At 38.2% G+C, this 12480-nt stretch overlaps 1 protein-coding gene across 4 annotated transcripts in view; it reads left to right on the top strand.

Annotated features, from left to right (window-relative positions):
• LOC128695558 (ER degradation-enhancing alpha-mannosidase-like protein 2) overlaps positions 1-12480 on the top strand; it is an 81446-nt gene that overhangs the window by 4232 nt on the left and 64734 nt on the right. For 3 of the 4 annotated variants that reach the window (XM_053786234.2, XM_053786232.2, XM_053786233.2), the window contains exons 3-4: positions 1625-1810; positions 6965-7068. In XM_053786234.2, the coding sequence (XP_053642209.2) occupies positions 1625-1810; positions 6965-7068 (290 nt within the window). The remainder of the gene's footprint in view (positions 1-1624; positions 1811-6964; positions 7069-12480) is intronic. The other variant, XM_053786235.2, reaches the window with a different exon arrangement.

Raw genomic sequence — 12480 nt, 5'->3', positions numbered from 1 at the left:
AGGTATTCAGTCAAGTCAGTCAGTAAGTCAGGGTATTCAGTCAAGTCAGTCAGTAAGTCAGTCAAGTCAGTAAGTTAATCAGTTAGTCAAGTCAGTCAGTCAGTCAAATCAGTCAGTCAAGTCAGTCAGTCAGTCAAGTCAATCAGTAAGTCAGCCAATCAGTCATCACTCAAACTTATATTTACCTCATTCTTTTTGTGTACAAAATGACTCTTCATTCCAGCTACAGGCTACCTCTTGTCTAATATAGTATATGCTTTCTTCACTAATTCTAAGACTTAAAACCTTAAACCTTTTCTTGCAACTTTCAGCAACACTTGTATGACTTCTGGGTGCCATGATTGCTTGGCAGATTTAAGATATGGCAATTAATATGTATTTAAACAAACACAGCGAGCTACTGGCACAGGTTCGTCCAAGACACGTATGAACCGAACTGAAGGCTGGGAGGGTGGTGGGGGTGGCTGATGCTGGCAGGGGATGGTGGTAGGTCTCCCCCCGTTGACTCAGTGATGTGGCCCACAGCTCATCCCGCCCCACAGGCGACCACGCACTCAAAATTTTTCCCCCTCCTGCAACTGTGTTAAATTAATTTTGCAAAGTGTTTAACAAAAATATGCTGCAATTCTTCAATTGTGCTATAGCCAAAATGTGCCAGACAAAACCGTGTTAAACGACGGTCTACTGTAGATAAATCTGGTTATGCCTCCTGCTCCTGTTCGCCTAGAAGTAAATAGGTAGGTGTACTGTGTATGGTACAGTGGAACCTCGGTTTTTGTTTGCCCTGGTTTTCATTGAATTCGGTTTTCGATGACTTTTTTCGTCAAAATTTTGTCCCGGTTTTCCTTCATCACCTCGGTTTTCGTTGAGTTAACAGTAGTCTGCTGTACTGAACGTGTCCGCCTGCACCCACACAAAGCATCCCACACGTTCTGAGTCAGTCTAGCTTTGTTTCTCGTTGGTGGAGGGTGGTAGTGATGGTGGTAGAGGGTGGTAGTGATGGTGTTAATGATGATGGTAGAGGGTGGTAGTGATGGTGGTAGAGATAATCTCTCCTCCCTCTTCCCTTCTCGCCGTCTTCCATACGCCAACAAGAGGCCTCAATAAAGGTAAAAAGTGATGTTAAATGTTCATTTATCCATTTCATTAGTCCTTTATATTTATTTCTCATTGTATTCTGTATGTAAAACTATAGTTATTCTCTATAAAATGTATTTTTTGTTATATTTTTGGGTATTTGGAACAGATTAATTATATTTACATTATTTCTTATGGGAAATATTGCTTCAGTTGCCGTACATTTCGGATTTAGAATGACCCTCTGGAAAGGATTAAGTACAAAAACCGGAGTTCCACTGTATTTCATTATAAATACAGTATTTTTAGTGTTTCCTAATACATTATATAAATTGGTTTTGGAAGTCAGGAAGCACAGTGTCTTGGTTTGGTCAGTCAAAATTGCATGGTAGTGGTTTTTATTAAGTTGGAAAGGCAACTAAGAGTAGGAGACTGTGAATGTCATATATTCTTTAGGTCACACTGTGTTGATAGGAACATAGTTCATGAGTTAAACCAAAATATTATGTAATATTAATTTTTCATGCTGTATTTCCTTTTCACCCAGTTACTCCCTGACATTAATTGATGCCCTAGACACATTGGGTGTCATGGAAAATAAAACTGAATTTCAGCGAGTGGTGGAGCTGATTATAGAGAAGGCAAATTTTGATGTAAACATCAATGTTTCTGTATTTGAAACAAGCATAAGAATACTTGGTGGTCTTCTAAGTGGGCACCTCATGTCTAAGAAGTAAGTGTATTGTACTCTGTATCCAATATTGACACACTGTCAATCTAATTTAATGGAAACTTGATTCATATAGTACAGTGATACCTTGGGATACAAAATTAATTCATTCCAGAAGGCTGTTTCGAGTGCTGATACCGAACGAATTTGTTCCCATAAGGAATAATGTAAATTAGATTAATCTGTTTCAGACCCCAAAAAATACACTTACAAAAGCACTTACATAATTGTTCGAGTTTTGAGCTGTTCGTATCCCGAGGTACCACTGTATTACTATACAGTATAATTGTCTCTTGGCATGGCTAATTAGTTCTGAAAAAAATCTTGATCCATGACATTAATTTTTAATAAATCTGTTGAAGAAAATAGACTTAAGTTAATCTTAATTTTGCTAGGATTGAATTATATACAATATTTAATTTGAAAATAAATAACTTTGCTCTCTGGTATATGTATTGAACATTGAGTGAATGTGTTCATATTTCTGTTTAAGCATTTAAGCATTTTCAGCATCATAAAAACCTTCATTGACATGTGTTCTGTTCATAATCATTTATCAGTAGTTACCCACTGTGCTGATTCATCAAATGTGGCCAGTCTAATTGTGTTTATGTAAAGATTATGATAATTGAGACTGAGCTTTATGCTGAAATGTGAAATACTTTTGGCAGCTTGAATGTGCTTTTCTTCTTGGATAGCATTCAATCCACTTAATTGCATCACAGTTGGTAAGTCTGCTTATGAAATTTTTGGTCATGGATTCCTGAAGTTTACCTGGAGAGGGTTACGGGGGTCAAAGCCCCTGCGGCCCGGTCTGAGACCAGGCCTCATGGTGGATCAGGGTCTGATCAACCAGGCTGTTACTACTGGTCGCATGCAAGCTGATGTTCGAACCACAACCTGGTTAGGTGTCTGTCCAGTGCCTTCTTGAAGACAGCCAGGGGTCTATGTATGCTGGGAGGCAATTGAACAGTCTTGGGCCCCGGACACTTATTGTGTTGTCTCTCAGTGTACTCGTGGCACCCCTGCTTTTCATCGGGGGAATGCTGCATCTCCTGCCGAGTCTTTTGCTTTCATATGGAGTGATTTTCGTGTGCAGGTTTGGTACCAATCCCTCCAGGACTTTCAAAGTGTATATTATCCTGTATCTCTCTCGCCTGCATTCGAGGGAATACAGATCAAGGACCTTCAACTGTTCCCAGTAGTTTAGGTGCCTTATCGCACTTATGTGTGCCGTGAAAGTTCTTTGTACACTCTCCAGGTCTGCAATGTCGCCAGCCTTGAAGGGGGCCGTTAGTGTACAGCAGTATTCCAGCCTAGAGAGCACAATTGATTTGAAGAGAATCATCATGGGCTTGGCATCCCTAGTTTTGAAGGTTCTTATTATCCATCCTATCATTTTCCTAGCGGATGAGGTAGATACATTGTTGTGGTCTTTGAAGGCGAGATCCTCTGACATTATCACTCTCAGGTCCTTCACATTACTTTTCTGCTCTGTTGTATGGTTAGAATTTGTGGTATACCTTGACACATTTTTAATTTCTTCAAGTTTTCCATATCTGAGTAGCTGAAATTTCTCCTCGTTGAACTTCATATTGTTTTGAGTGGCCTATTCGAAGATTTGGTTGATGTCCGCTTGAAGTCTCGCAGTGTCTTCGATGGAGGTCACTGCCATGGTGATCCCGGTGTCATCTGCAAAGGAAGACACAGAGCTATTGCTCATATCTCTGTCTATGTCAGAAATGAGGATGAGGAATAGAATGGGAGCGAGTACTGTGCCTTGTGGAACAGAGCTTTTTACCATGGCTGCCTGGGACTTTACTCTCTTTACTATTACTCTTTGTAGATCCATCTACCAACTTTTCCCGTTATTCTTTTATCCCGCATTTTGTGTGCTATTACACCACGGTCACACTTGTTGAAAGCTTTTGCAAAGTCTGTGTATACTACTTCTGTATTTTGTTTATCCTGTACAGCATCCAGGACCTTGTCATAGTGGTCCAGTAGCTAGGAATGGCAGGAGTGACCTGCTGTAAACCCGTGTTGCCCTGGGTTGTGTAATTGATGGGTATCTAGGTGGTTGGCTATCTTGCTTCTTAGAACCCTCTCAAAGATTTTTATGATATGGGATGTTAGTGCTATCGGTCTGTAGTTCTTTGCAATTGCTTTACTGCCACCTTTGTGGAGTGGGGCTATGTCTGTTGATTTTAGTGTATGTGGGATGACCCCTGTGTCCATGCTCCCTCTCCTAAAAGAAAGTAACTCACAGGTGGAACAGCTTGATGAATCTTGCTATTGGGTTAGTTTCTAGCCATCAGAAAACCATATACAGGAGGGCCCCATTTGTGCCGCTCGAAGGTTCATGGCCCCAAACAATAAGCCAAAACCATTGGCAGGTGGAAAAGAGCCATTTTTTTATTATTGAGTGCATCTAAAATGCCTGAGAATGTGTTTACACTATCATACATTAAGTGGTCAATACAACTAGGCATAAAAAAAGATAAAAAAGTAAAATAAACACACAGTATGTAGATACAATACTTGTCTTAAAATATGGTGGTAGTTGTCCTTCCCTTACACAATTGTATGAAAACTGCGATAACAGTGGGAAAGTGGTAAATCACCGAACATAATGAACAACGACTCGATTGAAAGCCAACGAAAATGTGGAACACTGAAAAAAAAAGGTAGCTGTATATGCGAGGCCCTCCTGTAATGTGAACCATGTAATGTAAATTTCTTTTTTTTCAACAAACCGACCGTATCCCACCGAGGCAGGGTGGCCCAAAAATTTAGTAATTTTTATACAGGAGAAGGGGTTACTAACCCGTTGCGCCCAGCATTTTAGTCGCCTCTTACAACACGCATGGCTTATGGAGGAAGAATTCTGTTCCACTTCCCCATGGAGATAAGAGGAAATAAACAAGAACAAGAACTAGAAAGAAAATAGAAGAAAACTCAGAGGGGTGTGTGTGTATATATACACTTGTACATGTATGTGTAGTGTGACCTAAGTGTAAGTAGAAGTAGCAAGACGTACCTGAAACCTTGCATGTTCATGAGACAGAAAAAAGGACACCAGCAATCCTACCATCATGTAAAACAATTACAGGCTTTCGTTTTACACTCACTTGGCAGGACGGTAGTACCTCCCTGGGCGGTTGCTGTCTACCAACCTACTACCTACAATGTAATGTAAATCTTTCTTTCTTTCTTTCAACACACCAGCCGTATCCCACCGAGGCGGGGTGGCCCAAAAGGAAAAACAAAAGTTTCTCCTTTCACATTTAGTAATATATACAGGAGAAGGGGTTACTAGCCCCTTGCTCCTGGCATTTTAGTCGCCTCTTACAACACGCATAGCTTACGGAGGAAGAATTCTGTTCCACTTCCCCATGGAGATAAGAGGAAATAAACAAGAACAAGAGCTAGTAAGAAAATAGAAGAAAACCCAGAGGGGTGTGTATACATATGCTTGTACATGTATGTGTAGTGTGACCTAAGTGTAAGCAGAAGTAGCAAGACGTACCTGAAACCTTGCATGTTTATGAGACAGAAAAAACACCAGCAATCCTACCATCGTGTAAAACAATTACAGGCTTACGTTTTACACTCACTTGGCAGGACGGTAGTACCTCCCTGGGCGGTTGCTGTCTACCAACCTACTACCTACAATGTAATGTAAATATGTAATAAAAATTAATGCAAAGTGTGCAACATGTACACACTAAGCAAAGAATACAATAGTTTGAGTTTATACTGTTTAAAGTTTCTATTTATATTATTGTTCCCTTCCTCATTATTTGGTATTCCTGAGAGGAAGGTTACTGTATTAATTTTATTTTTTTTATGAATCCATATTGCATTTATGTTTCACTATGCAAATGAATATGTAATAAGGTTGAAAGATAGTTACTAAGATTTTTCTTTGTGTTTAATGTAACAATAAGTTAATATCTATGGACTCAAATATTATTAATTGTTACTGTATATTTACTGAAGTTACAAATGAATTAACAGAAATTCGACTACAGTGGACCCCCGGTATTCGATGGCATCGGTATTCGATAAATCCGGTATTCGATGCATTATATCGCAAAAAATTTTCCTCGGTATTCGATTGAAAACCCGGTATTCGATATGATTCATACGAGACCTGTCCACATGTGGCCTGAACTGCCCCTTGTGTGTCAGTGTTTACAAGCCAGCCAGTGTGCACGCATCTAAGGATACATTCAGTACATTCCATATTATCCATATTATCACTGTGTTTGGTGCTTGTTTCTGCAAAATAAGTCACCATGGGCCCCAAGAAAGCTTCTAGTGCCATCCCTGTGGTAAAAAGGGTGAGAATTAGTATGGAAATTAAGAAAGATTTTGAAGGGTTTGGGGCTAACCCTGAGAAGCCTATACCAGTTGTGGAATACATTGTGCCTACTTCAAAAATTAAGGAAATATGTGCACAGTGGGTTGAAGTGCAAACCTTTATGGATGAAAATCACCCTAACACAGCTATTACAATGACAATGTTGTGGCCCATTTTAGACAAATAGTAAAGGAACGGGAGGTACAGAGCTCTATGGACAGATTTGTTGTGCGACAGAGGTCCAGTGACCCTCAAGCTGGTCCTAGTGGCATTAAAAGAAGAAGGGAAGTAACCCTGGAAAAGGACTTGCTACCTCAAGTCCTAATGGAAGGGGATTTCCCTTCTAAACACTAACACCTCTCCCCTCCTTCCATCCCATCAATCATCACCAGATCTTCATTAAAGGTAAGTGTCAATTATTTTATTGTTATTGTAATTATTCTATTGCATTAAACTTAATATTTCATGTAGTAAAATTTTTTTTTTTCATACTTTTGGGTGTCTTGCACGGATTAATTTGATTTTCATTATTTCTTATGAGGAAAATTGATTCGGTTTTCGATATTATCGGTATTCGATGAGCTCTCAGGAACGGATTAATATCGAATACCGGGGGTCCACTGTATTAATTTTACTTATTATTAGAGACTGGTATTACCATGCTGCATATAAATATGTTAGTGAAATACTGCTGCATTACATGGAAAATATTTATTGTGTAAATATAACACAGTATAAGTACATTGTACCTTTCAGTGAAAATAATTAAGAATCGTTAATTCGCTGTACAGAATGGGTGTTGATGTAGAGGATGGGTGGCCCTGTGCAGGACCACTTCTGAGGATATCAAAGGATGTGGCTGATAAACTTCTTCCTGCTTTTGATACACCAACAGGTTAGACATTGAGGTTGGAGTTATATAATGTGCATATTTTTTTATGTTTAATTAACTAGATTACGGGTCAACTGTTTTTTAGGGTAGTTTATGTATACGGTGCAGATATACTCTGCCCAATACCTGGTCTCCTTGGCTTTGCATGAACTTGCTTTGCATAAATCTGCTTATGCATATTTTTTTTTTTTATGTTGGTACACCTCCCTGTACAGTATGCACTACCCCTATACAGTTGCTTTGTTAAACTCGGAGAATACATTCTGACTTACCTGGCTTTTACACATGAGATTTACTCAGCTCACTTTAAAGGCTAAGAGCTGTTGTTTTACCTCAGCTTATTTCAAAGCCCAGCACTAGCTATGGCATACAGTACTACCATCTCTACCTTCCTTCCACAATGTGAATTGCCTATGATATTCCACTTTCCATCCAGAATGTGACCTACAACAATGGGCTAACACCAAGTACCATTTTTCTGCTAGGTGAAATTGAGTAGTGGGTTCAAGGAGAATTGCCACTATATCTTGGCCTGCCCAAGAGTTGAACCATGGTCCTTATCAGTTGACATGATTTTGAAATTATTAGTGTTATGGATTTCAGTGACTGAAGCTTGTATTTTTATTTATTTTTTTTTTTTTTGAGCATTGCTAGTCTTAATGTTGAGTAGTTTCCCACAAATGCTACCTCATGTAGAATGTTGTATGTTTTTTCCAGCTTTATTTCAGTTTCACAGTATCAGTACTTTTATCATTTATAATATCGCTTAGTTCTAGTTTTTTTTTTTTTGGATTATGTTGAAAAATAGTTTAATGTTGTTTTCAGCTCTTGTTACTTGGTAAATTAAAATACTGTACTTTGATTTTGGCCTCAGTTTTTGCATAATTCATCTTTTTTTTAGCAGATTCTAATCTTTTAATTTTTATGTCATCGTTTGTGTTTAATTGATATAAAAAGTAAAGTAAAGTAAAAGTAAAGTAAAAGATTTATTTCTCTGTAAAGGTTACAATGTGTAATTACAATTTTGGTTTGCTAAGTCCAAAGAAAGCCACTATCATGCCGGGGCATCTTGGTCAGACTAATCCTAATACAGTAGGGCCCTGCTTTTCGGCGTTTCGCCTTACGGCGTTTCACTAATACGGTGATCTCAAATTATGACCAAAACTTTCTATACGGCAAGTGGGTTTGTTTACATTCTCCATGAGTACATCTCTCTATTATGTAATGATAATCACTCTTGGGCACATTAAATGTCTAATTTTACGTCAATATAGACATTTTCATTAATCCACCTATGATATTTTCTCCAAAATTATATAAGAAACACGTTACATAACATATAGTCATTTTATGTGTATATACCAAGGAGGTGTGGTAGCCGGGTGTAGGGAAAATATTACGTCACTCTCCTTAATACATAACGCTTTTGTTTACAATTCTCGGCATGAATTATTCATTACTTCTCCATTTGTTTATGATGGCATCTAAAGGTAGTTGTTAACCCTTTCAGGGTCCAAGGCCCAAATCTGGAGTCACGCACCAGTGTCCAAGAATTTAAAAAAAAAAAATTTGTTATTTTTTCTTATGAAATCGTAGAGAATCTTTTTGTGAAGGTAATAAAACAAAAAGTACGAAATTTGGTGGAAAATTGACGAAATTATGCTCTCGCGAATTTTGATGTGTCAACGACATTTACGAATCGGCAATTTTGCCGACTTTGACTCCCATTTTAGGCCAATTACATTATTCCAATCAACCAAATTCTTAGCTATTTCACTAGTATTACTTCTATTCTATCGATTGAGCACAAGAAATCGCCAAGTCAACTGTTTCAACTACAAAATAAAGTGATCGGAAATTGTTAATTTGGCCAATTTAACACAAAGTTCAAAATATTCCAATTTCAAAATAGGGTCCAGAATAAACAATGTAGGCATTCCTGGCACTAAACTAACGTTTCCTCTGTTCATTAGTTATGTTTTGAGGCTTTACAAATAAATTCCATTTTTATTTTTTATTCACATAATGAATTTTTATTCACACCAAAAAATAGAAGATTTACTGTTATGAATTACTGTAATAATTGTATAAATATCATCACCATATTTGTGAATGTATATTAGACCCACCAGCTGATGTGTATTAGACGTGTGAGGTCGTTTGTGTACTCTTGAATATCGGCAATAATTTAACATTTCTGCTACTTTGAGCTCAGTTTCAAGCCATTTCCAGTGCTAAAACCAATCAAAATCATCTCTATTTCTGTAATATGTCTTCCATTCTATCAAATGAGACCAAGAAATCGCAAATACAACTATAAAAAACATACGAAAAAACACTGCAAAGTTGCTGTTTTAATCTAAAAATCATGATTTAAGTTTTTTTCTCTCATTATACACAGTGTGCTGCAGGATCTGTTTTATGTGGTGCACACATACCACATAGATGTATTCTCTCATATCTAGGCCCAAATGTACCACTCACAGTTTATCAGAGTGAGGTGAGCTCATGGCGTAGATCTACGGTTTGGACCCTGAACATAAAGCCGTAGATCTACGGGACGGACCCTGAAAGGGTTAAAAACGATTAAACTCAGTGAACATGGTATGTTGATGGTAATATGGCTCTGGGCCACATTAAATATCGTGTAGCTATGTAGGTAGGTATAGGTATGTAGCTCAGGCAGACTACATACCTACATTATTGCTATAACTGATAATTATACGTATGTGTACCTGTACCTAAGTAAACTTACACACTGTGCTGGCATGCAGGTACACATTAAAATCACTAAGAGTGTCTTATTAGTCTTGAAGATGCCATATTAATAATGATAATAATAGCACAATAATAATCACACTAAGGAGCATTAAATATCATATAAACATTAATATAGACATTTTACTTAATGCATCTAAATACACCCCACAGTAAAATGAATTAACATAAATATGATATGTGGTAGCCAGGTGACTTGTTGGACTTGTGGTAGCCAGGCAACTTGTGGTAGCCAGGCAGCTTGTAGGACTTGTGGTAACCAGGCAACTTGTAGGACTTGTGGTAACCAGGCAACTTGTAGGACTTGTGGTAACCAGGCAACTTGTGGTAGCCAGGCAGCTTGTAGGACTTGTGGTAACCAGGCAACTTGTAGGACTTGTGGTAACCAGGCAACTTGTAGGACTTGTGGTAGCCGGGCAACTTGTAGTCCAACATCAGAGAAAATGTGTCACTATAATATTACTGAGGGTAACTAGAAAATTATTCCTTTCGTATGCCTTCACTCAGGGTGCCATTTCTTCTAAAAATGGTGTTACATGAGAATGGGAGTGTTTCTCTTTATTTATTCTGCTGTATCAGCGTGGAGACAACTTGTACACAATGTAAAGTGACGAAAAGCAGACGCATTCTTCTGGATTGTTTACATTATGTGTGAGTGGGGTGGGGTGGGCTGCCCTTCCTGGCTACCCATACTTCCCAACCTGATTTCATACAAATAAAACTCACCTCTCGCCCAACATTAAGACTACAAATATTTTAAGGTAATTAATGAGTGTACTATATGTGCATTTTATTGCTCTAGGGAGCTTAATGTCATAGTAGGTATAAGTGGCCAGGCAGGATGCTATACTTTCTGCACGACTTTCTAGAAATAAATACATTTCACCTCTCACCCAACATTAAGACCATTAAGACTACAAATATTTTAAGGTAAGTAATACGTGTACTGTATATGCATTTTATCGCTCTAGGGAGCTTTAAGCATCGTAGCATAGTATGTGTGGGGTGGGGTGGCCAGGAGGGCTACCACACCTGACTTTATTATTTTTTTTTATTATTAACACACTGGCCAATTCCCACCAAGGCAGGGTGGGAAGTAAATACTACTCATCTCTTGCCCTACATTAAGACTACAAATATTTTGAGGTAAATAATGAGTGTACTGTGTGTGTATTTTACTTTTTAATGCCTAGTTCTATTGCTAACTTAATATATGTTAGTGTAAACTTGTTATCTGGCATTTATGTGCATTTATAAATGGGAAAAAATGGAGTTCTGCTTTCCGGCGAAGTCTGCTTTCCGGCAGTAGCCTGGAACCTAACCTGCCAAATAAGTGGAGCCCTACTGTACATAATAACTGCTTAAATCTAGACAAGATAAGAGTGGTTAACTTTTATTAAAATCTTTAATTAATCTTAATACTAATACGAGATTGGATGTGAAAAGTGGGTTATAATAAGCGTGTATGCACCTGGAGAAGAGAGAAGTGTAGAGGAGAGAGAGAGATTTTGGGAAATGTTGAGTGAATGCGTGGGGAGTTTTGAATCAAGTGTGAGAGTAATGGTGGTTGGGGATTTCAATGCTAAAGTGGGTAAAAATGTTATGGAAGGAGTAGTAGGTAAATTTGGGGTGCCAGGGGTAAATGTAAATGGGGAGCCTTTAATTGAGCTATGTGTAGAAAGAAATTTGGTAATAAGTAATACATATTTTATGAAAAAGAGGATAAATAAATATACAAGGTATGATGTAGCACGTAATGAAAGTAGTTTATTAGATTATGTATTGGTGGATAAAAGGTTGATGGGTAGGCTCCAGGATGTACATGTTTATAGAGGGGCAACTGATATATCGGATCATTATTTAGTTGTAGCTACAGTTAGAGTAAGAGGTAGATGGGAAAAGAGGAAGGTGGCAACAAGTAAGAGGGAGGTGAAAGTGTATAAACTAAGGGAGGAGGAAGTTCGGGTGAGATATAAGCGACTATTGGCAGAAAGGTGGGCTAGTGCAAAGATGAGTAGTGGGGGGGGTTGAAGAGGGTTGGAATAGTTTTAAAAATGCAGTATTAGAATGTGGGGCAGAAGTTTGTGGTTATAGGAGGGTGGGGGCAGGAGGAAAGAGGAGTGATTGGTGGAATGATGAAGTAAAGGGTGTGATAAAAGAGAAAAAGGTAGCTTATGAGAGGTTTTTACAAAGCAGAAGTGTTATAAGAAGAGCAGAGTATATGGAGAGTAAAAGAAAGGTAAAGAGAGTGGTGAGAGAGTGCAAAAGGAGAGCAGATGATAGAGTGGGAGAGGCACTGTCAAGAAATTTTAATGAAAATAAGAAAAAATTTTGGAGTGAGTTAAACAAGTTAAGAAAGCCTAGGGAAAATATGGATTTGTCAGTTAAAAACAGAGTAGGGGAGTTAGTAGATGGGGAGATGGAGGTATTGGGTAGATGGCGAGAATATTTTGAGGAACTTTTAAATGTTAAGGAAGAAACAGAGGCAGTAATTTCATGCACTGGTCAGGGAGGTATACCATCTTTTAGGAGTGAAGAAGAGCAGAATGTAAGTGTGGGGGAGGTACGTGAGGCATTACGTAAAATGAAAGGGGGTAAAGCAGCTGGAACTGATGGGATCATGACAGAAATGTTAAA

The sequence above is a fragment of the Cherax quadricarinatus genome, chromosome 42 (assembly GCF_038502225.1).
Source record: "Cherax quadricarinatus isolate ZL_2023a chromosome 42, ASM3850222v1, whole genome shotgun sequence".
NCBI classification, from domain to species: Eukaryota; Metazoa; Arthropoda; class Malacostraca; order Decapoda; family Parastacidae; genus Cherax; species Cherax quadricarinatus.
Note: the sequence above shows the minus strand (reverse complement) of the source record. Positions and strands in the feature narration are given on the sequence as shown.